The sequence below is a fragment of the Pseudorasbora parva genome, chromosome 1 (genome assembly GCF_024679245.1).
Source record: "Pseudorasbora parva isolate DD20220531a chromosome 1, ASM2467924v1, whole genome shotgun sequence".
Taxonomy (NCBI): domain Eukaryota; kingdom Metazoa; phylum Chordata; class Actinopteri; order Cypriniformes; family Gobionidae; genus Pseudorasbora; species Pseudorasbora parva.
In genome coordinates, this window is record NC_090172.1 from 42,482,665 (window position 1) to 42,507,699 (window position 25,035).

At 38.4% G+C, this 25,035-nt stretch overlaps 1 protein-coding gene across 1 annotated transcript in view; it reads right to left on the minus strand.

The window, feature by feature from the left end:
- Positions 1–25,035, minus strand: part of mybpc3 (myosin binding protein C3) — a 45,833-nt gene that overhangs the window by 611 nt on the left and 20,187 nt on the right. Inside the window, exons 17-31 of the mRNA XM_067441392.1 lie at positions 24,695–24,801; positions 24,561–24,590; positions 24,338–24,477; positions 23,737–23,802; positions 22,860–23,019; positions 22,371–22,475; positions 21,388–21,576; positions 18,603–18,737; positions 17,810–17,977; positions 16,293–16,381; positions 15,521–15,716; positions 15,193–15,332; positions 10,197–10,356; positions 9,883–10,019; positions 3,746–3,932 (exon numbers count right to left, since the gene is read on the minus strand). Of these exons, the coding sequence (XP_067297493.1) occupies positions 3,746–3,932; positions 9,883–10,019; positions 10,197–10,356; positions 15,193–15,332; positions 15,521–15,716; positions 16,293–16,381; positions 17,810–17,977; positions 18,603–18,737; positions 21,388–21,576; positions 22,371–22,475; positions 22,860–23,019; positions 23,737–23,802; positions 24,338–24,477; positions 24,561–24,590; positions 24,695–24,801 (2,009 nt within the window). The remainder of the gene's footprint in view (positions 1–3,745; positions 3,933–9,882; positions 10,020–10,196; positions 10,357–15,192; positions 15,333–15,520; positions 15,717–16,292; positions 16,382–17,809; positions 17,978–18,602; positions 18,738–21,387; positions 21,577–22,370; positions 22,476–22,859; positions 23,020–23,736; positions 23,803–24,337; positions 24,478–24,560; positions 24,591–24,694; positions 24,802–25,035) is intronic.

Sequence of the window (25,035 nt, forward strand, 5' to 3'; positions counted from 1 at the left end):
AATATACACACACACACACACACACACACACACACACACACACACACACACACACACACACACCTGGCTTTATGTATCTTACATGGAAAAACATGGACCTGTTCAGCAATGGCACATCAAACAAATTGATCAAGTGACAGTAAAGACTTAAATACTGTTTTTTGTGTTTTTAAGATTTCAATTTCAAATTTTGTTATTTTAAACTTTATATTCATTAAATAATAATAATAATATTATATATATATATATATATATATATATATATATATATATATATATATATATATATATATATATATTAAATAAAATAAAAAGTAAATCAATAAAATAAGTAGCAAAACTTTACAACATGTAATAAGAAATGTTCCTGACCATCAAATCAGTGTATTAGAATGGTTTCTGAAGCCAAAATGATGGTTTAGTATATTTTTGCTCAAGTGCATGCAGTCTTGCTGAGCATAATATCAGTTAATATTATCATCTATAGTGGCTCAGAGACCAAGGGTGCTTGTCATTTCTTTAATTGTGCTTCCTAGTGTCCTTTCCTCAGATCGCGTCTAATCTCCTTATGTCCTCCATCTCAAGACACAAGGGAAGGATTCAAGGATCCAAATGCAAAAAAAGAGAAAAATCCAACCTTTCATTTAAGTACATTACTTTGGTGGTAAAAAAAAAAAAAAAAATCACAGATTTAGAAAAAGAAAAAAAAATCGAAATCATTTGTCCCACAATTATTGGCACCCCTGATGTTAATACTCTGTTCCCTTTTGCCAACAATACAGCACTTAATCTCCTCCTATAACATTTCACAAAATTGGAGAACAAAGAAAGAGGAATTTTTGACTATTATTCTTTGCACAATCTTTTTAGATCATCCAGTGTCCTGGGTCCTCTCTTATGCACGCTCCTCTTTAGCTCGCCCCACAGGTTTTCGATGGGTTGAGGTCTGGGGACTGAGATGGCCATGGGAGGACCTTGAGTTTGTGACTGCTGAACCATTTTTGTGTAGATTTTGCCACGTTTTGGATTATTATTCAGCTGATGATGACCTATCTTCAGCTTTCTGGCAGAGGCCATCAGGTAGCTCAAAGCATTCATAATGCCATGCACCCTAGCAAGGTTCCTAGGGCCTTTGTAAGAGAAACAGGCCCACAACATCACCCACTTAGAGTGTCTGTTGACAAAAAGCTCAATCTTAGTCGCATCTGACCAAATCACACGATATCAGTTGAAGTCCCAGTAACGCTTAGCAAACTCCAGACTTTTACGTTTGTGAGTGTTAGTGAGAAAAGGCTTTTTCCTTGCATGCCTCATAAACAGCTTGTTGGTACGTAGAGAGCATCTGATGGTTGTTTTGGATACTTTATGACCCCAAGATGGCAATCGTTGATGCAATTCTGTGACAGTGAGCTTAGGACATTTTTTGACTTCTCTTGCCATCCTCCTCACTGTACGTTGTGGCAAGATAAACTTGGGACCTCTTCCAGCCTTGTTTGTCACTGTTCCAGTTGTTTTTAACTTCTTAATGATTCCTCTGACTGTAAATACGGGCAGGTTAAGGCGACTGGCTATTTTCTTGTAGCCATTGCATGACTTATGAAGGTTGATGTGTTACTGCGATCTGCCTTACTTGAATGATGTGTTCTCTTGTCTTTGCCATCTTGACAATTAGGCCTCTTTGTCATGTCATATTTATACCCCAAGGAAGCAGGAAGTCATGAATTACTAATTAAAAGTTCCTAGATACCCTGACCAACTTTAGAAACTACAGAAAAATATATTCAGAAAAAATCAATTACATGTTAAAGAGGAATTGTTAGGGGTGCCAATAATTGTGGGACACATGATTTGAAGTTTGTTTGTTTTTTCTTCTAAAAGTGATTTTTTTTTTACCACCAAAGTAATGTACTTAAATGAAGGGTTGGATTTTTCTCTTTTTTTTTTGCATTTGGGTTTTATGTTGTTCGAAATATTTTTAGAATTTTTTAAATTGTAAATAAAATTGTGGAGGGCACTGTATGTATATATATATATATATATATACACTAAAAGTTACAGATTTAAATTTGAAAAAGGATTGAAATCAAAGAAGAATGCATGTGTGTAATGGGTGTTTTAGCAAACTTCATAGTATGTGCACTCCTCACAGTGCTTTTAGAGAAGAGAACATGTCCTTCATGATGCCGGAGATTGGTCGATTTCAGTATTTAGAAAAACCCAGACAGGCTGGACTTGAGACAGTCGAGTGTTTTGTTAGAGAAATTGCAGGCAGTGCGGGAGTGATGACAACACATGGGGCACCATCATGCTCACCTTGGACACATTTCACACAGAACAAAGCTAAGCTTACTGTTTACTCACGTACTGAGGGAGTGAGGGCAGTAGGGAATAGGATGGGAAACAGGAAGTAAGGAGGAAGTATTAAAGTGTGACACACGTCAGGAATCATGGATCACTAAGAGATCCATTCTGGACCTTCAGACACACCTCTAGGTCCAATCTAACAGTTAATAATAACCATAATGAAACATTTGGATTTATGCCAGGACATGTCATCCAAGTTTCTTTAATTTTGTTTGAATAAAACTGCCATTCTTTTTTTCCTAACTCACAGCAGACTCAGTATTAACAATTTTATAAAATAATAATAAAATGGATTGATTTTGATCTGTATGTCTCAGCATATATCTTTCATTTGATCAAACAATTGCGCTCTTATGTTCAGTTGTCAATCAGGGGAGTGTCATTCATTCACATACACTACCATTCAAAAGTTTAGATCGGTAAGACTTTTTATTGTTTTTAAAAGTCTCTTCTGCTCACCAAGGCTTCCTTTATTAAAATACAGCAAAAAACAGTAATATTGTGAAATATTTTTATAATTTAAAATAACTGTTCTCAATAAATTTTAAAATGTATTTTATTCCTGTCATCAAAGCTGAATTTTCAGTATCATTACTCCGGTCTTCAGTGTCACATGATTCTTCAAAAATCATTCTAATATGATGATTTGCTGCCAAAAAAAACATGCATTATTATCATAAAAGAAAGAAATTAATACTTTTATGTATCAAGGATGCATTAAATCGATCAGTAGACAATTTTACATTGTTATTAAAAAATAAATTTTAAAGAACTGAATCAAAGAATCCCGAAATTAATGCATCACAGTTGTGTATCAAATGTATCAACTTTAACATCACAACTTTAATAATAATAATAATACAAATTTGAGCATCCAATCAGTATATTAGAATAATTTCTGAATGATCATGTGACACAAAAGACGTAATAAAAAATGTTATATATATATATATATATATATATATATATATATATATATATATATATATATATATATATATATATATATATATATATATATATATATATATATTATATATATATATATATATTAACAGTCACTTTAAATTGTAATAATATGCCCCAATATATCTGTATTACTGTATTTTTGATCATAAATAAATTCGGCATTAGTAAGCAAAAGGTGCCTCTTAAAAATATGAAAAAAAACTGACTACAAACATTTTATATTTTATATCCAATATCCTGATTATATATATTTTATATTATGATTTTATATTCAATATACAGTATATAGCAATGAGAATGTTTTATCATCAAATGATGCTGAGTACCTCCAATAAAAATATATATATATATTTTTAAAAAATGATGCTAAGTAAATCTCTCGGTATCTCTTGAGCTAGAGGCAAGTACTTACAGCGAACTTCCAGTTTGCATTCCACTAAGTCTTCTCCGCTGGCGTTGACCGCCTTACACATGTACACACCTCCATCAAACGGACACGGCTTACGGATCTCCAGTGTCAGCACACCCTGATTACTGAACATACGATACTTGGCCTCGTTTGTAATGTCCATCTTGTTTTTGTACCATGTGATTTTTGGCTGCACAAAACAAAGAGATGTATTTAGAAACAGATTATCTTTACAATTTTCTTAAGATAACTAAGGGGACTATAAACTAAACTATACTGATTGGAAACTGCTAATATCTGGGTTAAGATACTAGCTTGATATATTTATCAGAATTATGTGTAAAACAAAATGAAGACTTCAAACATTTCATAATATGATTCTGTATTTTTGTCATTTGCAACATGGTCAAAAATAAATAGACTAATTTAAACTCTTAACAGTTTGGACCATTTTCACATTAGCATGCCAATATTCTTATGAACAAAGTGAGGACTTTTGGGATGAATTGAAATGCTGACTATGAGCCAGACTCCATTAGTGACATCACTGATGCTCTTGTGTCTAAATAAGAGTAAAAAGTGGGAAGGCTTATGAAAATCAAAATTATTTTCTTCAAAATCCTTTCTGCCCCAAATCTGGAGCCCTGCAGTTACATTCATTTCATTTTGAAATTAAATGATACAGCCCAAATGAGTGTGATATTAAGGTGTGCTCATACTTTTGGATATATGCCCTTACAAAAAAGCAGTATACTTTTTATAAAGTATACTTAAGTAATGTTCAAGTATATTTTTAAGTTTACTTTATGTAGTAAGTAAATATAGTAGTGAACTTCTAAAGTGTTCTATTTCAATACTGCTTGGGACTAAATTGGCTCACTTTTAATATGAAAAAGTATAAAAGTGTAACAGTACTACAAGTGAACTTAGAAGTATACTATTAGTTAACTATTTTAATTAATAAAAGTAGTATTTTTGTTTTGTTTATGAAAGTACACTTTTAATTGTACTCAGTAAACTACTAGCTTAATAATTTATACTGCAAGTGTACTTGTAAGTTCTTTAAAGCTACACTGTATGATATTTTCCCCCATCTAGCGGTGTAAAGGTATATGACAATCCAGTGAATATTAGTTTCTGTTCCTCTCAATTCCGATTTCGTTTTAACTCCTACGGTGGCCGATTTAATCCAAGATTAACATGGCTTCCAGTTCGACCTCGTTCATGAGGGCCATCGAGTGTTAAAACGCAAAAAGCGAAAAGTGTTTTTAGCTAAGAATAAACTAAAAAATGTTACACAGTGTAGCTTTAAAGAGTACTTCAGCGCTGGGAAGATGAATCTGTATTTAAACTGGGTCATTAATGTAGTAGAAATGTAAAATAATTTTTTTATATAGTGCTTTCTAGACTGAGAAAAGAAAGAAAACGTATTTTATGGGGATGAAAGACTACAATTCCCAGAATGCTCGTGAATGAGCTCGTGATGAGAGCCGAGGTAAACGCGTCCGCAGCATAGATTCACAGCGCATGTTCAGTCTGCCGTGTTTTCACTTCATGCCTTTGAAAGCTTAACTTTGATAGGAATTAGTTTGAGAAGTTGAAAGACTTACTTTGCTCTGCTGGCCGCACCGTTTAAACATGAATGCCTGAGGCTGCAGTCGACTCCAAAAGAGTCGATTCCTCGACTCTGAATAGCCCCAGAGTCAGAGTTGACTCCAGTACAGGAATCGACTCTCGGTGTCGACTCTGTTGCTGTGTCCGAAATCGCTCTTGTGTACGGAATGTTTACTGAATTGCTCATCTAAAGTGCATGGCAGTTGAGTATAAGCAATGAGTGAATGAAATGAAGCGATCCATGAGTACACTTAATACACCGCGTCAGACAGTTGTCGCAGAAACTTTGTCACACACATGTATTTTAGTGCTTAGCCTACTTTAGAAATAGGAAACAATCACAGCGCCTTTAGTTTGTAATTATAGGCTTCCTCCATGCTAGCTTTAGTTTAATTGAAGGTATTGTTAACTGTTAGGGGTTAACAGTATATATTATTGCAATAAATAGATTTGGTTTCCCACCATGTGTTTATTAAACTAACCATAAATCATAAAAGTATCAAGAAGAAACGCATCAATAGTGTGCATTATTTTATGTAGGCTATATTATCTTTAACTCACCTTAAGACAATGATCATGTGCGTTTGGCTCCATCACTTGACAACATCTTTTTTTTTGTGACGTTTCCTATTTAAAATTATGTGTTGGATAGCTAAAGAAACGTTGATAGCCACGAAAGTCATTGCTAAATTGGACTAATTTGGACGGCCAAGCTAAAAGTGTAATATGCTAATTGCTGAAGTAACCCTTTAAGTGAACATAACAATTTTATAGTTTAGTTTTTTTTTGTGTTGTGGTTTAATTTCATTATGTTGTGGCTCGTTTCCGTTGTGTTGTGACTCGTTTCTGTAGTGTTTTGGCTCGTTTCTGTTGTGTTGTGGCTCGTTTCCGTTGTGTTGTGGCTCATTTCCGTTGTGTTGTGGCACGTTTCCGTTGTGTTGTGGCTCGTTTCCGTTGTGTTGTGGCTCGTTTCTGTTGTGTTGTGGCTTGTTTCTGTTGTGTTGTGACTCGTTTCCGTTGTGTTGTGGCTCGTTTCCGTTGTGTTGTGGCTCGTTTCCGTTGTGTTGTGACTCGTTTCTGTTGTGTTTTGGCACATTTCCGTTGTGTTGTGGCTCGTTTCCGTTGTGTTGTGGCTCGTTTCCGTTGTGTTGTGGCTCATTTCCGTTGTGTTGTGGCACGTTTCCGTTGTGTTGTGGCTCGTTTCCGTTGTGTTGTGGCTCGTTTCTGTTGTGTTGTGGCTCGTTTCTGTTGTGTTGTGACTCGTTTCTGTTGTGTTGTGGCTCATTTCTGTTGTGTTGTGGCTCGTTTCCGTTGTGTTGTGGCTCGTTTCCGTTGTGTTGTGGCTCGTTTCCGTTGTGTTGTGACTCGTTTCTGTTGTGTTGTGGCTCGTTTCTGTTGTGTTGTGGCTCGTTTCTGTTGTGTTGTGGCTTGTTTCTGTTGTGTTGTGGCTCGTTTCTGTTGTGTTGTGGCTTGTTTCTGTTGTGTTGTGGCTCGTTTCTGTTGTGTTGTGGCTCGTTTCTGTTGTGTTGTGACTCGTTTCCGTTGTGTTGTGGCTCGTTTCCGTTGTGTTGTGGCTCGTTTCCGTTGTGTTGTGACTCGTTTCTGTTGTGTTTTGGCACATTTCCGTTGTGTTGTGGCTCGTTTCCGTTGTGTTGTGGCTCGTTTCCGTTGTGTTGTGGCTCATTTCTGTTGTGTTGTGGCACATTTCCGTTGTGTTGTGGCTCGTTTCTGTTGTGTTGTGGTGATTTCGTTGTGTTGTGCCTTGTTTCTGTTGTGTTGTGGCAATTTCGTTGTGTTGTGCCTTGTTTCTGTTGTGTTGTGGCTCGTTTCCATTGTGTTGTGGTGATTTTGTTGTGTTGTGGCTCGATTACATTGTGTTGTGGTGATTTCGTTGTATTGTGGCTCGTTTCCGTTCTGTTGTGGCTCGGTTCCGTTGTGTTGTGGTTTGTTTCCGTTTTGTTGTGGTGATTTCATTGTGTTGTGGCTCGTTTCCTTTGTGTTGTGGTGATTTCGTTGTGTTGTGGCTCGTTTCTGTTTTGTTGTGGTGATTTCATAGTGTTGTGGCTCGTTTCCGTTGTGTTGTGGCTCGTTTCCGTTGTGTTGTGGCAATTTCGTTGTGTTGTGACTCGTTTCTGTTGTGTTGTGGCGATTTCATAGTGTTGTGGCTCGTTTCCGTTGTGTTGTGGCTCGTTTCCGTTGTGTTGTGGCAATTTCGTTGTGTTGTGACTTGTTTCTGTTGTGTTGTGGCTCGTTTCCGTTGTGTTGTGGTGATTTCGTTGTGTTGTGGCTCGTTTCCGTTGTGTTGTGGTGATTTCGTTGTGTTGTGGCTCGTTTCCGTTGTGTTGTGGTGATTTCGTTGTGTTGTGCCTTGTTTCCGTTGTGTTGTGGCGATTTCGTTGTGTTGTGGCTTGTTTCCATTGTCTTGTGGTGATTTCGTTGTGTTATGCCTTGTTTCTGTTGTGTTGTGGCGATTTCGTTTGTTTGTGGCTTGTTTCCATTGTCTTGTGGTGATTTCGTTGTGTTATGCCTTGTTTCTGTTGTGTTGTGGCAATTTCGTTGTGTTATGCCTTGTTTCTGTTGTGTTGTGGCTCGTTTCCGTTGTGTTGTGGTGATTTCGTTGTGTTGTGGCTCGTTTCTGTTGTGTTGTGGTGATTTCGTTGTGTTGTGCCTTGTTTCCGTTGTGTTGTGGTGATTTCGTTGTGTTGTGGTGATTTCGTTGTGTTGTGGCTTGTTTCCATTGTCTTGTGGTGATTTCGTTGTGTTATGCCTTGTTTCTGTTGTGTTGTGGTGATTTCGTTGTGTTGTGGCTCAATTCCATTGTGTTGTGGGGATTTCGTTGTGTTGTGGCTCGTTTCCGTTTTTTTTTTGTGGCTCGGTTCCATTGTGTTGTGGTTTGTTTCCATTTTGTTGTGGTGATTTCGTTGTGTTGTGGTAATTTCATTGTGTTGTGGCTCGTTTCCTTTGTGTTGTGGTGATTTCGTTGTGTTGTGGTGATTTCGTTGTGTTGTGGTGATTTCTTTGTGTTGTGGTGATTTCGTTGTGTTGTGGCTCGTTTCCTTTGTGTTGTGGGGATTTCGTTGTGTTGTGGTGATTTTGTTGTGTTGTGCCTCGTTTCTGTTGTGTTGTGGTGATTTCGTTGTGCTGTGGCTCGTTTCCTTTATGTTGTGGTGATTTCGTTGTGTTGTGGCTTGTTTCCGTTGTGTTGTGGTGATTTCGTTGTTTAGTGGCTTGTTTCCGTTGTGTTGTGGCTCGTTTCCATTGTGTGCGGTTTAGTTGCATTGTGGTTTAATTCCGTTGTGTTGTGGATTAATTTAGTATTGCTGCACTACTGCCACCATAATTATATGACTGGCACACAGCAACAGTTGGAGTTAAAAATCTTCATTTGTGTTCTACTGAAGAAACAAATACACCTATAGTACCACTTACTGGTGGTAAGCAGATAAACATCTAATTTTATTTTTTGTGTGAAATAACCCTAAGACTGTATGTAAAACTAAGTAAAAAATATATTTAGCCTACTCAATCAAAAGATTAAACACAATTACAATCCAAGTATACTTTGAATACTAATTATATTTTTAAAGTATATTTTGATCAAAAGATTGAGTACAAGTATAGGCTAAAATACTTCGACTTTTCTGTCAGCATAAGTCAAGTATATTTAAGTTATATTTTAAGTATATTTTTTAGATGTACATAAAGTATATTTCTGAGAAGAACATAAAAAGTAGAAAAAGTATACTTTCTTATTTTTAGTTTTTAAAAAAGTATACTAATCTTACTTTTTGTAAGGGTAGTGCATAGTCCTTGATATTAAAGGGTTACTTCAGTGACTTAGCATTAAGTTTTGTATTTAAACTGGGTCATTAATGTAACATAGAAATGTGAAATTATTTTTGAATTTGGTGCCTTCTAGACTGAGAAAATACAGAAAATGTATTTTTCACTCATGGGGATGAAAGACAACTCAGAGAATGCACTTGCTTTGCTGGAGGCCACTCCCAAAGCCACCGCTACTGGATTACTGGATCACTTTCTCACTGCGTTCATTTTCATAAAATCAGTTCAGTTAGAGAACAGACACTACAATTAAAAACTGAACATGTATGTTCAATATAATGTGAGTGAGCCGCCGAATGAGTGTTACGGCACAAACGCAGCAGGAGTCAGATTACATTCATCGTGATGAATGAGCTGAATGAGCTCTCGTGATGAGAGTTGAGGTAATTGTGGCTGTGGCATACAAACACAGCGTGTGTTTAGTCTGTACCATTTTCAGCTCATGCCTTTGGAAGCTTAACTTTAATAGGAATTCCTTCGAAATGTTGAAACTCACTTTGCCGCTCCGTTTACATGAATGCGTGTAGCTGCCTGAGCCAAGTGCTGTGAGAGTGAGATCCCACCCCCCATGGATGGGTTGAAAACATGCGGATATAGCCCCTTTTACTGGCTGTAATCTTTAGCCTCTGGCCACAAAATATGCTAAATCGCTGAAGTAACCCTTTAAGGTCACACATGCTCACCTTGGGGATGCCTCTTACAGAGCAGCTAAGTGTAGCATTGTATCCAGATATAACTGAGCGACTTATGAGAGGATGTGTGAACTTGGGAGCCTCAGAGAAGTCATGCTCTTTGTAGGAAGGATGCTTGTACACAATGCCTGTAAAGAGAACCAAAACATTTTATCAGGACAGCTGGGTCAGCCACATGGGATTTACAAAGACTTCAAATACTAACAGCCTAACCACCAAATTCTAGCAGAAATTGCTATTGCTATCTATACTGCATACTAATGAGCAGACATGATAAGCTATTGTATCTGGGCCCAAATGGTCACCTGTTTTCTGGATGTAGGCACTGTCTTTGGAAAGGCAAGGCTCCGGACTGAGACCCACCATGTTTATGGCATACACACGAAACACATACTCATTCCCCATGATCAGGTCTGATACCACACAATTAGTGCGACGATACTGATCATACACGGTGTACCATTCCTGCGAAGAAAAGAAAAAACACATAAACATAGTCATATATTGTGTACCACATTGTGAGACACACTTTACTGTGATTAAAAGCTATATCTGTTCTTCTCTGAAACTGACTACTAGACAATAACATTATGACAAAGATATCCATAAAACAATATATTTATAGATACATAAACTACCGTTCAAAAGTGTGGGGTTGTTAAAATATAATTTTTTTTAAAGAAATTAATACCTTTATCCAGGGGCGTAGCCATCTTTTCAGAAATGAGGGGGACAGAAATGTCGTAATCCCCCCCCCCCCCCTTTTTTTGTTTTGGACCAATATAATTTATCACATCTCTTGCTTTTAATTGGGCAAGATATCAAATACACTGCTGAACAATAACCACTAATTAATATCTATAATATTATTCTCCTATTTTTATGCCAATTTTATGATTGGTTTATATACTACAAACAATTGTGCATTAAGATTCCATAGATTTTATGCAATGTAAAAAAATATAGATATATTCTGATGTAAACCATGCTGTTCTCCATGTGAAGATATAGTAAAGTGTCATTTATTCCTGTGATCAAAGCTGAATTTATCGTCATTACTCCAGTCTTCAGTGTCACATGATCCTTCACTAATCATTCTCATATGAGGATCTGATGATCAACACACATTTATGATTATTATCAGTTTTGCTGCTCAAGGTGCTGCTTAATTTTTGTGGAAACCATCTAAACATTTGTGGTAAAATTAAAAAAGAGAGAAATTATTACTTTTATTGATCAGGCATGCATTAAATTGATCACAAGTGATATTTTTAATATTAAAAAAGATAATGTATTTAATAAATGCAAATAAATGCTGTCCATTGAACTTTCTATTCATTAAAGAATCCTGAAAAATAACATGTAGGCTATCGTGGTTTCCACAACATTTTTAAGCAGCACAACTGTTTTCAACACAGATAATATTTATAAATGTTTCTTGATTATAAAATAATTTTTTATATCTTATATCTTGATTATATCTTGATTATTATATCTTGATTATAACGATTAGTGAAGGATCTTGTAACACTGAAGACTGGAGTAATGATTATAAATTCAGCTTTGATCACAGGAATAAATTACTATATATATTCACATAGAAAAAAGCTGTTTTAATTTGAAATAATATTTCAAAATAGTACTGTTTTAACAATTTTTGATTACATAAATCCAGCCTTGGTGAGCAGAAGATACTAAACATTAAAAGCTGCATTATTCATATAGCTTGTCAATAAATAGCCTACATTGAGATGACTTGAAAAACACACATAAAGCATATATTGTCGCACTCGTCTGATTGTCGTCGTCACGTTTCATCGCTCAGCTATAGCTGAGGTATACAGCTCCAGAGGTATTACCTCTACGAATCCGCTTTTGGACTTTCTGTGAGAGAGCGCCCTCCTCATATTTAGATTCGAATAAAATTACAGGTCCTGCATAGATAATTTTTTGTCTCTGAATTTAAATCTTGATGTATTCACTTTGGTTTCTATGTAAATACATTAGCCCGTGACCTCAAGAAGCGCGCTCTCAAACGAGATTAGAGAAAGCTGTTTTTTAGCGTCCCTGTTAACTTGCCCGCCCTCGCGCAGGTTCGAATCCCGCTCGGAGCGGGTCGACTAGGATCGGTGAGACCCAGTAAAAGTGCGGGGGACGAAAATACATTTTATTAAAAGTGAGGGGGACACGTCCCCCGCGTCCCCCGCGTAATCTACGCCCATGCCTTTATCCAGCAAAGATGCATTAAAGGGGGGGTGAAATGCTGTTTCATGCATACTGAGCTTTTTACACCTTTAAAGACTTGGATTCCCATCCTAAACATAGACAAAGTTTCAAAAACTAATGTTGGACGTTTGATGGAGTATTTCTGTGTTAAAAATACTCCTTCCGGTTTCTCACAAGTTTCGGCGAGTTTTTTTCGAGTATGGGTCTACTTGACGTTAAATAGATCGGAAGGTCCTTGTATGGGCTGTACGGGCTCTTCTCCCGGTAGGGTGCGCGCGCGCGTAACTAGAGGGAGAGAGAGGAAATGCACGGCGTAAACAGTCTCTCAGGTGCAGAGCCAGTCGTCCGTGAACACTTATGACGCGCCGCGCTCCACTTTATTCCTATGGGTGACGTCGAGCGACTTCAACGCTTCAGCACAGCATTCCGGGAAGGCAGCGCTGCATTTGAACCGATTTGAACGCAGAAATGACGGGAAGCTTCAAGGCATCGCTTCAGTCGCGTCGCAAAGTGGATTCCACGGTCACTGCTGTCACAGGACTTCACCAAATCATACCAAAGAAGTGTGTTTTTGACAGAGCGGTCCTGCTTTGGAAGCAGCCGGTGAGTAAATCAACATCAAATGTCTCTGCTATTGGCTACCGTCGCATGAGTAAACATCAGTAAACGATACGATCGCGTGCTTCGTCATTCAAATGCGCTAACGGTTACTCCATTGTTGTTCTGTTACACTGACTCTGACGTGCAAAACCGTTTTGCTTGCTACCTCTAAGGTCTAACGTTAGTCACATACAATAGTCCATAAACGAAATCATGTCCTCATAAACTGCGCGTAAAGACACACAAAGGCCCCTAAATACAGTACATACCACAGAGACATATATCCTGATGTTGCCGTTTCTCCTGTTCAATTTATTTCAGCCTCAGATTTGATTGTGGATCATTATCTGTATTAGCTGAGATAGCATGGGTTTCTCCACGCTTGAGGACGTCACCGCTTTGCGCGCTTGTCATTCTTTAGCTCCGCCCACACGATACGCCTCCAGGCGCTCGGTTTTTTCCGGAAAGACTCGGTACAGCCCATATTTCTTTTATAAATATGATAAAACTAAAGACTTTTCGGAGATATGAAGGATGCAATACTACTCTATAGGTACTCAAGATTGACATGAGATTGACTGAAACTGAGTGTTTCACCCCCCCTTTAAATAAATTAATGAATAGTTAGTTAAAATTTTACAATTCCCACAAAAATATTAAACAGCACGACAGTTTACAACACTGATATTAATGAAAAATGTTTCTTAAGCACCAAATCAGCATATTAAAACAAGTTCTGAAGGATCATGTGACACTGAAGATTGGAATAATTATTGCCATCACAGGAATATATTCTATTTTAAAATATATAAAAATGGAAAACTTTTAAATTGCAATATTCAAAATATTAGTACTTTTACTGTATTCTTAATCAAATATGCAGTCTTGACACTTAAAAGCCACTTATTTCAAAATCATGAAATAAATCTTACCAAGCGCACAATTTTTGAAAATTAGTGTATTTAAAATATTTTTATTTTATTTTTTAATAATATTTATTTATTTTATTAATTGTAGGGTGGGGGTTGCATTGGATTTAACAGTTTGTACACGTTTCATGTTGCATTTGTTTATTCAGAAATGTACTAGGCGTAATTTATTTTAAAGCTGAAACCTTAGTAAATTCATTATTTAATTATGCCTATACAAATGGGCATAAAAAACTGTATGTTGATTTTAAACCACTTTGTCATGCATGGTCACCAGCAAACAGTTTGTCTACTCTATGTCACAAATCATCCTTGCTAATCTAAAACATTGTCACATGGCTCTCAGATGCCTGAACTACTGTAAAATCATTCTGTCCATTGTTATAGTCAATGGGGAAAACACGATCGCTTAGCACATGTATTAAGCCGAAGTGTCATTACTATGTCCGTGGGAGTAGTAGATGTAGAAGCAGGTAAATGGCCTGCCTATGAATGTGCCCCAAGTCCTGCAGCCTAAAGTGCTTTTATATTTAGCAGCAGAGCATCTCCGATTTCTGATTGAGATTGTCCTGTGAAACCTGATAATTCGTTGTCTTCCTGCCTGCTGCTCTGGACACAGCGAGAGGAATAGACTGGCTCTAGTAACAATGTGAGGTGAAATCCAAACCGGGTGCTTTTTATTTAGCGGCTAACTTTAGTGGCTCAAGAGTACAAAGGGGTAAAGAGAGCACTATAATGACAGCACTTAAATCAGGGCAAGGCCGTTGGCTAAGATTACAGCATGCCTGCACCGAAGGGGGCACAGGTGCTCTAGAGTAGTGTGCGGTAGGGGTCGTTTTGGAACTTTGGGTACTGGATGTTCTGGATGTTGTTCCTCTGGCCCACAATTGCCACTGGCCAACTGTATGTCACAAAAGAGGCCATAAACTCAGAGTGTCCCTGAAATGCTGTGCCACTGATGAATAGTGTACATACATTACTCAATTACAGTGATCACACGCTTAGCTGCTTTAGATAGACAATGGCAGGCTCTCAGCGTGGGGAGGCTTACGAACCCACTAACTCTATCGAGTTTGATTAGGTACTAATTTTGCGTTCCAGGCAGGTTTTTGAGCTTGTAAGTTCCGAATTCATACCACGAATCGCGGCTTTGAAGCTTTCCAGGCAAAGGAACACTATTTGTCTACCTAGATATAAACAAAGCATGACGGACCGTATGGGGCTTATGCTAATTTACAATCATTTCTAATCACCAAAGATGCTTTGCGTAGGGGCTGCCATTGTTGTTTCGCAGGCTATGTGGCATCAGAGATCTAGCACGAGTTCACGGGTGGGAAGTCACAAGTTTGACTGCCGTTCCAGGGCACTTTTGCAGGTAGAAAGTTGGAAAAACATGGATTGCCTGAAACGCTCAGCAGAGGATCAGAGCTCTCATACAGTATGTATAATTCAATATCAAAGAGAACAGGTAGGCAGTCATTTTTTTAAAATAAAATTTATAACGGTTACTTTTTTTTAAAAACCTAGTTTACAGGTTTGGGTTTACCATGGTTTTCTTGTCAGCTTTCTGGATGGTGTAGCCAGTGATATCACAGTTGCCATTATCCTTGGGTGCCTTCCACTCCAGGGCAACATTGAAGCCCCAAACATCCACCACCTTTAAATTTAGAGGTGGACCTGGCAGGTCTAACAGTAGAAGAGAACGAAATGTGTTTATATATTTACTGGCACAAACAAAGACACAAGTGCTATATAGAAGAAAACACATTCCGTTACTGTAAACTTGGAACATTGCACTTCCTACATGTTATTCTTGGACAGCTGTGTCAAATTTGGACAGAAATACAACCTAAAACAAGGTCCTAGTAACTTACCAACAATCTGTATATTCACACTGGCTTTGTCCTCCACATTCTCAATTTGCACTTGAACGTCATAGTTCCCAGAATCCTTTCTCTCGGATCTCCTAATGAAGAGGATGGTATCAGTGTCGCTGTTCCGTATGCTGACCTGCTTAGGGTCCAGAGGCTCGTTGTTTTTTGTCCAGGTTACTTGAGGTCGTGGTTTACCCTAAAAGAAGAATGTGTCATCTCATAACTAAATTTATTACTGACAAGAAACATAAAACAAGTACTTATGTTATCTCAAAAATGGATGGATGGATATGTTTTGGGCACTAGTTCCCTACAGGGGTGTTACAGCTGCTGTTTAGACTTGTGTCATTGACTGCCATCTGTATGCAGCCTCCTTCATTGTATTTCAGCCATAGAGCTCAGTGTATTTATTTATAGAGTGAGAGGATGAAGATCTATGTTTCACAAACTGGGCTCTGTAAACAGACAAGTGGACAAGTTACAGTCTAGCCAAACACTGAAGCTGTAGCTGATGGAAACAGTTGGAGGTCAAAATCTGCATCAAAACAAGGACAGCCAATGGTTTCATACTGTGACAAATACTGCTGCTGGATACAGCGAAACAGAACTTTGCTGGATCTTTTCATCGCAGAGGATGCCTGCCCAGAAATCAATCTAAATTGTTGGCATTTGAAAGAGGTTCAAATGAATTATTTACATGTTCTGCGGCACAATTTTGTTAGGTACTGTATTTGCATGTTACAAACACAATCTGAAAGATGACTTCTCTCACCTGGAAGGGGATTACCAGGTTAATCGTTTCTCCTACTTTCTTGATGAGGGTTTGACGAAGGTTGCGGGGAAGCCAGATTTTGGGCCGCTCTGCAATAAGAGGACGAAATTGATTCATTAATATAATAGCCTATCTTACCCTTCTCCATATACTTTCCTTCAAAAGACTAGACTGATGTGAAGCAATAGATGGATCGTCACTTAAAAATAAAGCTTTTTTTGTCTGAACATTTTCATGTATAAACTTAGTTTCAGTCCATTATCAAGTAGACTCATGTGTAGTAACATATCACGTCTGTAAACAACACAATCTATAAGGAAAGAATAGGCCAATATGTAGGACTGAGAAGAGCTGCACCCTCCCCCATCGACACTGTTACTAAACTGAATTGAATCAACATTGAACTCTAGCAGTCCATATACTGTCCAAAAACGAATCGCTGTGTTTTGTATCCTAGGACACCATAGATATTGAGGGGGACAAACTGTACTGCTGCACTCTATTATGCAGCGCTCTGTATGTTGTTAGGATGACAAAACGTTTATAATATTTTTAGACTGGTCTGACTCAGCGGTCTAACAGCACTTATCAATGTCAAAATGATTGAGATGGCCAATCAAAGTAGGCGGAGTTTACTGTTCACTCCAGTAGAGCGTAAATTCCAACGCGAAGCGCCAGTTTAATGTTGAAAGAGAGTGAAAGGTGTAAATAGTGAAATATTTAATACAACATTTACGACAGAAATTTTAAACCACAGTAACATCCAGTGATGCAAACTAAGTTCTGAGTGTGACGAGACAAGAAACATTTTACGGTTTGACAAATTAGCCATACAAATAAAAATACATGTGTGCATTTTTTAATGCATAATGATTATTTCCCTTAGCCTAGAAATCTAGACGCACCCTAGCGGCAGCAAATTTAATCTGCCCGCAAGTGTCGTCTAGGAACTCTCAATACCCTTCTGAGCTGTATTCCTCACAATCTGGACGGGCCAATCACATCGTGTATAAAGTCGGCGGGCGGGGCCATAATGACGACGGCCAAGTTGCGCTTGCGTGCTTCTAGTAAGCACAGAAACTGGCGAATGGCGGTCTTTTGAATCAGCTTTGACTGCGACTCTGGAAGACTTGGAGTTAAGCTTTTCTCTGAGAAAAGAACAAAGAACGGCACTGAAGTCATTCTTAAAAAGGGAAGATGTGTTCGGAGTTTAGCCGACCGGATACGGCGAATGTTTAATCTTTCAACAAGCTCTGCTTCACCTTCGTTGCTCTGGTTGGTGTAGCGCTATCCTATCGCGTGCAGAGGGAGTTTGACAGACAACCGTTTATCCCGCCCCTCGGACCTATAATTTCCTTTACTGTTCTATTTCTTTATGCTTTCTAAAAAAAATGAGTCCCCCCCCAATATTCAAGACATGCTTACAGCCTTGTCCCTAGGGTGAGGATCCAAAAAGTTGCCCTTAAAATGGGCTACTGCTAGCCTAACATTTTAAGATTATTCTCTGCTTAACTCACGCATGATTTCACGGATGGTGACTGCTTGTTGCAACGTGGCTGGAGGACTTGGGCCTGCCATGTTATACGCCCTCACGCGGAACTGCATCTTCTCTCCAGTTGGCAGGTCACGGATGATCACAGAGTTCCTTTCTGTGAGACCCGAAAAGGCAGGGATCCATTCATCAGCTATAGAGATGAAATCAACTTTTCAGGCAGAATATGGAGGATTTATTCTAAAAATCACTTTGATTCAATTAAAAATAATGTTTTATACCTGAATTGCTAAAAACAACAGATAAATACTAGTTCATTATAGCATGAATCTGGTTTGATGGAGATTAATGTTCATACAAATGTCACTAGGCTGTAGCTACACTACCGATCAAAATGAAGATTTTTTTATAGTGAAGACATTTACATAGTTACTAAAATGTTATATTGCAAATCAATGCTTTTCTTTTGAACTCAAAGAATCCTGAAGAAAGAAAAAAAAGAAAAAATATGATGTTTTCTACACTGATAAGACAAAATATTTCTTGATCACCAAATCAGCGTATTAGACAGAAGACTGGACTAGTGGCTGCTGAAAATTCAGCTTTGCATCCCAGAAATAAATTACATTGTAAAATACAACATATTAAAATAGAAAAAAGTAATAATAGTTCACAATATTTCTGTTTAAGCATTAAATAAAAACTTACCAAACCCAACATTTTCAACATTAGTGTAGTTGCTTGATAAACACATTTAAAGCAATTTCAATGGAATCTGTAGGTTTGCTAATTTAGATGAGTGCTTGACTCTAACTTACAGCCTTCCTTGCAATATTCAACCCCGTAGCCTTCAAGCTCAGCTGAGCCTATCCTCTCTGGAGCCCTCCATTTCAGCGAAATAGAGGTATCACTGATGTCATCAACACACAGGCCAGTGGGCTCACTGGTAGGAGCTGTAGACAGAAAGTTCATAAGAATGAGATGGTATTCCACTAAAATGTTCCTGATTAAAGTTTTGTTCAAGTAGCATTTGCTTTGTATCGGCAGCTGGAGTAAATGCATCGTGAAACTGTTGGAGAAGCTCACCTGGCGCATATCATATACACCATATCATTTGTCTTTCCATTATCACTTTCAATTAACTGGTTTGCATTTTTGCACCAAGCCATTCTGAAATTATATTGTACTAAAGATTAGCTTTGCCAGCTGATTGCAAGGAAACCCTTGTGTCCCATTTATATACTGTAACTAATCCATCAAATACAGAGATAGTCCTAAAGACTTTTGACTATTTTTACTTTTTGCTGGATGACTTGTCAACATGGTGTCCAGTAAAATCTCACTGAACAATGTAAGAAGAACATAGCATTGTCACAAGCCAAGCAGCCATGGAAACTGGAAGCAACCTCACGAACCTCATGAGCCTTTTGTGAGGTTCATCTCTACTTCACAGTACGCCTTTCATTACTGACAAGAATAACCAACATTGCTTAAATGAGTCTGAGTTTGACTAGTTCAGTGGTGGTAAGGGCCTCCTGAAGGTATACACACTGTCTACTGTGATTTGCACGGAAGCTTAAGTCTAAAATGTTTGTGCCATATTTAAGCAGCAATGACATGCCCAGGTCAAACTTTATTTATGAAGACTGTGAACTTGCAGCAAATCCAAGAACGTCTATTCTTATCTAGCCACATTATGTAGAATACAGTTACTTTTCCTTGAAATGCAAACAACTGTTTATCACTGTAAATATGAGGGCGATTGATTTTTAACCTGAAATAAATGGAGTAAAATGATCAGGCTTCGGTTTGGTACACTTATTCGGGCCTTAAGGTGTGGTTACGTTTGCTATCGTTCAGCATATTTTCATATTGTCATTTTAGTAGGAATTTGCACAATAGGGAATTTTGCTTGAAGGCAATAGATTTCCGTGTGCAGATTTTGCATTGCACTCAGGTCGACTACACAATTTTGGTGTGCTGACCAACAGAAAGCTGCTTGGTTTGGAAGTGACTTTGGAGGTGGGCTGTGCTTCATACATTGCCAATGCACCTCCTTCCTGCACAATTCTGCTAACATTTGGATGCATTCACACAAAAACACTAGTAAAATTCGACATGCTCAGTTCAACAAAACAACATCATTGCCCAAGCCCAATACAATAGCTTGCAATTTTTGTCTGGTATGAAGCTATTGATGCTTGTCAATGGCAAAAATGATTGAGATTGCCAATCAAATCAAAGTAGGCGGGGTTTGGGTTCTCTTTTGGCTCATCCATAGAAACAAGCGCATCAGTCTATAGCTTAAAGCCATTACGGGGACTCTATTCTTTCCGGTGAAATCACAAAACAAAATACACACAAACGTGTCCATGCTCTTGATATACAATCACTAAACATCTTTAAATAAAGAAGAAAAAAATTAGGGCAGATTAGAACCTGTAACTTTTGACACGGTTTACAAAAATTCTATCACCAGACCAAAGGAATTCAAATTTGAATTGCGGGGAAAAATGTGGTCCCCGTCAATGATCAAGACATGGTTATGCCCTCAATAGCCAGTGATTTACATTTGGACAGGCATTATCAAACTGCATTATGTTTTAATTCCTCTATTCATCGGTGCATGATTCTTGAAATAATTAATGACAATGACGGATCAAAACAGCCATGAAAAAATATATAAAGATGTCATGGAGACGGATATAATCCCTGCATTAATAAGCTTCCCAAAAGATTGTTAGAAAAAGACGCCTACTGCCAACAGGTTCAGGCTCTGGTTCCGGCTCTGGTGGGGGGGCTACTTCTGCAGGTACTCCCTCCTGTCCCATTGGTTCTGCTTCTGCAGGAGAAGCTCCATCTTCTGGAGGAGCAGGAGCTGCCACCTCCTCAGCTACAGGTTCAGGAGCTTCAGCACTGGCCTCTTGTGCAGGTTCTTCTGGAGGTGGTGCTTCTGGCTCTGGTTCTGGCACTTTGGTTTCTGCTGGGACGTCAGGCACCAAATCGGCCGGTGGTGGCTCAGCTGGTGGTGCCTCGGCTGGCTTCTTCTCAGCAGTCTTGGGGAGCATTGGTTTGGTCATTCTGCCTCTGGTTCACTACAGTCTGGTATGTTTTCCCAAGTAGAGCCTCCTGAAAAGTGTCCGCTCTGTAACACCTGCTGCGGTCTTCTCCTTTGGCCACAGTGACGCGACAGGGCAAGCAACAAAGAAAGTGCACTGTCCTGCCCCCTCCTCTCTTTAGACAATGCCATAGATACAGCTTTGCAGAGTTTTAACATACCATTATTTATAGAGGAGGATGCCAAGGATTGTTTCCTAATCAGCTGCCTTGTAACGGACAACAGTCTACACAGATAGCAATGCCTTTAACGCAGCTCACAAAGAAAAAAATGGACGCAAGAACATCAAGATGTCGATTATTTAAACTGAAAGGACCTTTTCAGACCACTTTAACAGCACACAACCTGTTGAATGGACCAATGGACAGCAGCCACTACCCATTACATTTAAACATCGGTAACAGAAGCTTAAAGCAGGGGAAACAAATATGTCCCTAATACCGGTATAGAAGTAGTAAGTTATAAATCAAAGAAGTGGAACTCACCAATTGGCACAAATGGCTGGGATGCGGCACTTGGGCGTGACATGCCGATGGCGTTCACTGCATAAATGCGCATCTCGTAGGCCACGCCCTCAATCATTTTCTTGGCCTCATATGTTGTCTCTTTATAAGGATCAAAATTGAGTCGCATCCATCTATAGCTCTTTTTCTTCTTCCTTTCCAGGACGTAACCTTAGAAGACAATATGAACACACTGTTTTTAAAAGGGGATTTTCAGAAAAAGGACATTTTTCTGCCATATTATTAATACATTTTTCAGAATATCTAGGTTGAAAAAGAAAATCTAATTCTTAGGTCTTAAAGCTGCAGTAGGGAGTTTTTAGAAAATGTTGACTTAGCCTGAAAATTTGAACAAGCACAACTCACAGGACACTCCCCCTTGCTCTCTGCTGCGCTACAGCCCTCCCTCCACAGCTCCTCCCCCCATCACAACGGAGCCGGCCATTAACGCGGATAAACAGTTACGGCACTTTTACTGGTACGGACGAAACATCAATATGATTTACATTGACTATAGCCTGCCAATACTTTGACTACAAACTTTGACTACTCCAAACATTATGTATTTTGCAATAAATGCAATGTAACGATATGACATTGCAATATTTCTATAAGTAATAAATAGCTAGTAAGATAATATCATGGTAACTAACATTACAGTATGCAAGTAATTATTCTATTGATATGTAATGCTAAATAAGGTTTGTTAGTACATTATTTCAGTAACATGACAAGCCAGTAAATTAGTAGGTTTCAATAGTTGCTTTGCACACACTGGGAGGAGCCAGAGGAGCTTGATTTTTTTCACAGATTATCTGTCTTATCATTTGCCAGTTACTGTCAGGACATAATGACCGATTTAACAAATAGGTAAGTTACCTACTGCAGATTTAAGAACGTGTGATGGTGTCAACAAGATTTCCTGTTGATACAATATTAACTATGTATATTGTTAGGTAAGTCACCTATGACTGGCTGACCACCATCAAAGAGTGGGGGATCCCATTGGACAATACAAGAATCTTCACCGACACTAAGGATTCTGGGAGCTTCAGGTGGGTCTGGCACATCTGTAAAACATTAAAAATGTAGTCAGACCATTTCTTCGTAAGGGTCAAAGTGTGGCACAGCTTATATACAGTTACATCAAAGCCATTTTGCTGTCAAATGGCTGCAGTCTGCTATTTATTTAAATTTACTGCAAACCTCATAATGGTAATACACAGAGTGATAATAAATGTCCAGAAAGACTTTTATTTTATTATCCAAAACAAAAGTGAAGCTCTGAAGTGTGCCAGCAGCCATGAGCTGTTCTAAGTCATTTATAGAGCTGTCCGAGTTCATGCAGAATAGCATGTTGCAACGTGGCCCATAATGAAATTAGGGCCTGACTACAGCCTCCTGGAGAACAGCTGGGATGTGTACCCACGGTAATGAGGTTTAATAAAGCGTACCAACAACTTTGACATTAATGTCAGCTGTATCCTCTCCAGCAGGATTGCGTACAATGACAGAGTACACGCCCTCATCCTGACGCTCCGCCCCCTCGATGGTAAAGATGCAATGGCCTTTGGTACTCTCCACATGGACACGCCCATCTGAGGCTGTCAGCACCTGATCGACCAATCAAAACCACTTGTTAAAAATGGTCAGTGGTTTTCAATCTGCATCGCATTCAACTCTGAAAAACCAGCCAATTCCGAATAGGTTATGGAGAAAGATCTAATATAAAACTTGCCAAAACACACATTGATACTACAGATATCTGAAATCTCAGATATTATACGTTACCTGTTAAATACCTCTCCTACTTCCTATGAATGGAAGATGCTTACCTTTTATTTTCAAACTTATGAACTTTAAATCATGAAAGACGCACTCACCTTGTAGGCATAGTATTCTATAGAGTAGCGTGCGGTGTGTGTGAGAAACACTTGATGCTTTGTAGCAGTGTGTCAAGATCTCACAAGTATGATGAGTTGTGTTTCAAAGTGATGCTTGTGTTAATGTTAGAGCAGCTTGTTTCCTTTGTACCCAGGGAAAGACAAACCACAGTTAAGATTGAGAAGAAAGAACTAAACTGCACTAAACAATAAAAAATGAAACACTTAAACATGAAGTATTATTAACTATCGAGTATCGACTATATATGTATGAACATGAGTTCCCATGGAGTGTCTCCCTGGATTAAATCAATCAAGACTGCATCATCATCATGCAGCATGGATCAATATCCAGGCATCCAACATCATAGCCAAAGCAAGAAGCATATAAGACACAGGAAAGTGTACACTGTACAAGCAGTCAGGGATTGTTAAGGCCTAAACTCACTTCACCGTTCTTCATTGTCCATGTGTGCCTCGGTTCAGGACGCGACTCTCCCTCCTTAGAGCTATCCTACATGAGCAGAGCAGAAGCTGTGAAGCCATGGCAACCAGGTCAGGGGTTAAGTTAAGTGTGAGAAACTGAAGTGTCAACCTCCCATCTCAGCACAAACCTCCTAGTCCTAGGCCTCGACAAGACTTTCTGGTTATGTTTGGGAGATGTTACAGTACCTACCTGTCAAGGCTTCTGAAGCCCACATGCTGGATCTCCTGTTACATTTGCAACAACATGGCAAATCGTAAAGAATTACAGTGCACCACAAACTGCAGATGAATTCAAAAAAGTGTGTCCCTTAAATAAAAATGATTTCATAACTAAATAACAAACAAAATAAGAAACATTTAGTCTATAGATTAGGCTATTCTGCCATAACTGACCAGGGCTAAATTTTCCAAAAGCAAGTAGATCATACAGACTATTGTTGCCAAGGGTTACTAAAATCTACTTAGACTTACAATGCATTTGGGAAATGCAGCCAAGACCTATTCGCTCAGACAGGGATTGGAAACAAATCGATACTAGACAAAATTTAATGAATCGCTCAAACCTTTTCTCCTTTTGTCCAAACCACAGTGGGAGCAGGATCTCCAGTAATTGGAACATCTAGTCGCAGTTTGTTTCCAGCCACAACTAAGATTGTGGACTCAGCGGTGCGGCCCATGCAGTCCAGATGAATCTTGGGAGGATCTTAAAATAAACAACAGACACATACTAGTCAAACACTGCATTTATGATTTAATGTCGTTCCCAGAAATACATTGATAAATTACCTTGACGAGGAACAAAGTCAATCTTGACCTCTGTAAAGACAAAACACAATAATGTGAAAAAACAATAGCATAGATTTTTTTTTTAAAGGGTTTAAACATACATTTGTCAATTAAACTAGACAGAGGTAGGCTACCTAAAAAGTTGAGGTGGGCAGAGAGATTGAAGGCATAGCCTTCAGGCACGAAGGTGTAGTCACCCTCATCCTCTGGCTTCACATCATCAATGGTGAGCTTATGAATCCTAAATATAAATATATAAATTACTTTACAATATAAACATCTCAGCAGTGTTGTGCAGTAGTAACGGTGAAATTGTAAGAGCTATATTTTTTTAAATACATTTTTTGTTGGTTAAGAAGGGACCTGGCATAGGTACTTCTTATAATGCTACATTTTCTCTGAAGATGACACTTTTGTGTAGTTTTCTTCTTGTCTGTCTGTTTTGATTTAGAAAAGTGGATCTCTGGGTGCTTCT